The sequence below is a fragment of the Mus caroli genome, chromosome 8 (assembly GCF_900094665.2).
Source record: "Mus caroli chromosome 8, CAROLI_EIJ_v1.1, whole genome shotgun sequence".
In the NCBI taxonomy this organism is placed as follows: Eukaryota; Metazoa; Chordata; class Mammalia; order Rodentia; family Muridae; genus Mus; species Mus caroli.
In genome coordinates, this window is record NC_034577.1 from 17,172,279 (window position 1) to 17,175,701 (window position 3,423).

General features: G+C 46.8%; 1 protein-coding gene across 1 annotated transcript in view; it reads right to left on the reverse strand.

Moving 5' to 3' along the window:
- The window catches only part of Polb (DNA polymerase beta), a 27,590-nt gene extending 24,184 nt beyond the window's left edge, over positions 1 to 3,406 (reverse strand). Inside the window, exons 1-3 of the mRNA XM_029480687.1 lie at positions 3,284 to 3,406; positions 3,030 to 3,087; positions 431 to 514 (exon numbers count right to left, since the gene is read on the reverse strand). Coding sequence (XP_029336547.1) covers positions 431 to 514; positions 3,030 to 3,087; positions 3,284 to 3,344 — 203 coding nt within the window. The 5' untranslated portion in view covers positions 3,345 to 3,406. The remainder of the gene's footprint in view (positions 1 to 430; positions 515 to 3,029; positions 3,088 to 3,283) is intronic.
- Between the last annotated feature and the right edge of the window lie 17 nt (positions 3,407 to 3,423).

A 3,423-nucleotide genomic window follows, 5' to 3' on the forward strand; every position in this document is an offset into this window, starting at 1 on the left:
CATATGCTGCCAAATGATCCTTCAGAAAGACTGCCAGCAAATACTCCTCCTGCAGTAAACACTTCTGCCCACATGCATTATTCATAATTTGACAGGCATTACATAGTGTCTTGTCTCAGTCTAACTTTATTGATGAAGCCTCGTGTTTACTGGTCCTCTTTATTATTTACCCGTGAGAGGACATGCAGACATGCCAGAGCATGCACTCGGAAGTCAGAGGACAAACTGCCAGAGTCGTTTCTCTCCTTTTCCCAGGAAGTTCCAAGGACTGAAGTCAGGTTNGGCAAGCAGGCTTGGCAGCAGGCCTTTATCTACTGCACCATCCGGCCAGGCCTGTTTAAACCTCAGGCATGCTGCACACTAATCACATGTCATCATGACCCAGTTTCTTTCTTTCTCCCCGCCCCCTCCAAAAGACAGGGTTCACTACATGGTCATTAAGCTCACCAGTTTCTTAGCTTCCGCTCCACTCTTGATTTTGTGTGGGTACTTGGCTATCACAGATGCCGCTTTTCTATAAAACATACACACAGAGGAAGAAAAAGAAACAACTGAAAATCCAGCAATTAAACGGAAATTCACATACTACCAAATATCCACATTGAAGCTTTACAAGGAAAGANGGTTTCCTACTGTGTAGAAACTGACCGACGGATATTAAGAGACTTGGAATGAGCAGCCTGGAAACTGGTGAGAAAGACGTCTGGGGAAGACAACAGGGACTGAGACTCACCAAGGCTGCCCTTGCTACAGCTACTCCTGAGTGCCAGATGTGCCAACAGCAGAGACCAACACTGAGCCCCAGATGTGGCACCATTTCCCAGTGTGACCAGCCAGGGACCTCATGTAGGTTGACTACATTGGGCTGCCTCCTCTGTGCAAAGGACAACACTCTGTCCTTACTGGAGTAGGTTCTTATTTTGGTTATGGATTTGCCTTTCCAGCACGTAATGTTTCTGCCAAAGCTACCATNTGTGGNTTGTTTCTGACCAAACAATCCACTTCATAGCCAGAGAAGTGCAACAGTGGGCCCACATTCATGGGCTCCATTGGCCTTACCACGTTCCCTGCCATCCTGATGCAGCTGGTCTGACAGAAAGATGGAATGGCCTTCTGAAGTTACAATTACAGCACCAGTTAGGTGGCAGCAGCCTGGTGGCTGCTCCTGACTCTCCAGAAGGTGGTATATGCTTTGAATCATCATCCAACACATGATGTATTTTCAGAAAGCATCTTCACCAAATGGTGCTGAGAAAACTGGATGTCCTCAAGTAGTGGAATTAAAACAGGACCATATTTATCGCCTTGAACAAACATACAGGCTACTGGTGACGCCTTTGGTGGCACCCTAAAAACCACCAAAGAAGTAGAAGATAAGTTCCTATTGCTGAAGAAATAATGCATTTCCGAGGCCTCTGAGCTAGCACTGCCCTGAACTGTCCCTTCTCTGAGGACTGGCTTTCATGGTATCAGAAGGCACCACGCAAGCTTCCAAAGGGGGGAATCCACCAACAGTCCTACACAGCTATGACACCTATGACGCACAATGACCTGCACGGCATGCTAACCCTAAGGGTGCAGTGGGAACACATATATCTCAGTGGTAACCAACAGCTCTTTAATTGGACTTAAGACTCACTCATCAAGAGGGAAGTCAATCATACCTGGTACCAGCAACCTAGACAACTACCCAGGGCTAGCAAAGTCATAGGTCTTAGAGAAGAATCTACAACCACTGCTTTCCCAAAGCAGTACAATCCCTAGCTACAGTCTACCTTATACCCACAGACAAATGTAGCCTTCACATACCCACAGATAAATATAGCCTTCATATATCCACAGCAAATGTAGCCTTCACCTCTCATCAAGAAAACTGCTCTTTGCAACAGAGACCATTATAGAAAAGCACANCCAATCAAAATGCAGAGTTATGGAGCCAAGTTAAATGGATACATCTATAAAATAACTCCTAAGCCTAAGGCCCAGGGAACACTGTGGAGAGGGTATGGGAAGACTGTGAGAGTCAGAGCATCAGGGAAATCTCGGGAAGGCTGTGTTGCCCAGTAATGTCAGAAGCTATGCTCATAAGGTCTCACTAACATGACTGCCCAGACATGAGCTGAACAAGGAAGAATGTGACAGACACACCACAGTGGTCAGGACCTCAACCCTACACAAAGAACTACAGGAAACAGTCTTTCCTAACACATCAGTTGGTTATCCCTGAAAATATACAAGTAGCATTACACAGTTGGAACAGATTGTATTTATGTATTTAGGAAAATGTGTGTGTGTGTATGTGTATCTAAATATGTGTATATGTATATATATATGTGTGTGTGTGTATATAATGAATTATATTATATTATATATATATAATGAAAAAAGGAGGTTATGAATTTGAGAGAGTTTGGAGGGAGGAAAAAGGGAAATGACGTAATTATAATCCCCCAAATAATCATATAATATAATAATAATTCGACTTCAAATGAGGAAATCCAGGCATGGAACAGACTATTGGAGAACACTAACTGTAAGGCTGTAAGGGCTAGCTTGGGGAAAGCAAGGATCGTTTACTTTTACTGTTAGAAGCTGAGGGGCTTTGGGATGTTTATAGGTTAAGTGGCTGACTGTGGGAAGAANGGCCAGGAGAAGGTGCCCGCTGAGGTTTGTAGTGATAGGCAACTGGTTTTCAGGAAGGTGACAGGATCTGTTACAGCCCAACCAGAAGGAAAGGCGATTTCCTGAACTACATCTATTTCACAGTTCAGATCTCGTCTACTACTGTTTATTATGTTTTTTAAACCGTATTTCCAGTCAATTCAAGATTAATGGTGGGAATATATGCATCAGACACCTATTTTCAGTCGGAACTGTAAACTCTCCTGAATTAACCCTATAAAGCCCTGCCAACCCCCTGTATAGGTTAAATAAAGTGCCACTCGGCTTTGAACCACTGGGCACCGGCTTTCCATCCCTGCTAAGTGACAGCAAACTAGGATGTCCTGGAACGCCGCCTAACAACGTACCTGTACGCATTGTACTTGTGGATCGCCTGGCTCACGTTCTTCTCAAAGTTTGCGAGTTCTGAAAAGACAACAAAGGGCTCGAGGACACAAGTACACACACACCCGCGAACGCGGGTCCCGGGATGGAGGTGTGGGCGGGTTCCTCCCCCGGCGGCCGCGACAGACGCTGCCNGGGCGCTGCGACTGCGACCCGGGGGGCTGGGAGAAGCGAGGACCGGCTGAGGAGAGGAGCCGGAGGGTCGCCCGGGACTCACCCACGAGCATATCCGTGATGCCGCCGTTGAGGGTCTCCTGCGGCGCCTTGCGTTTGCTCATGGCGCCGGGGACCCACACCTGGGTCTTACCGGTGGAACAATGGCGGCGCCTGACAGGGCGCAGCGCGGTGACGTCACGC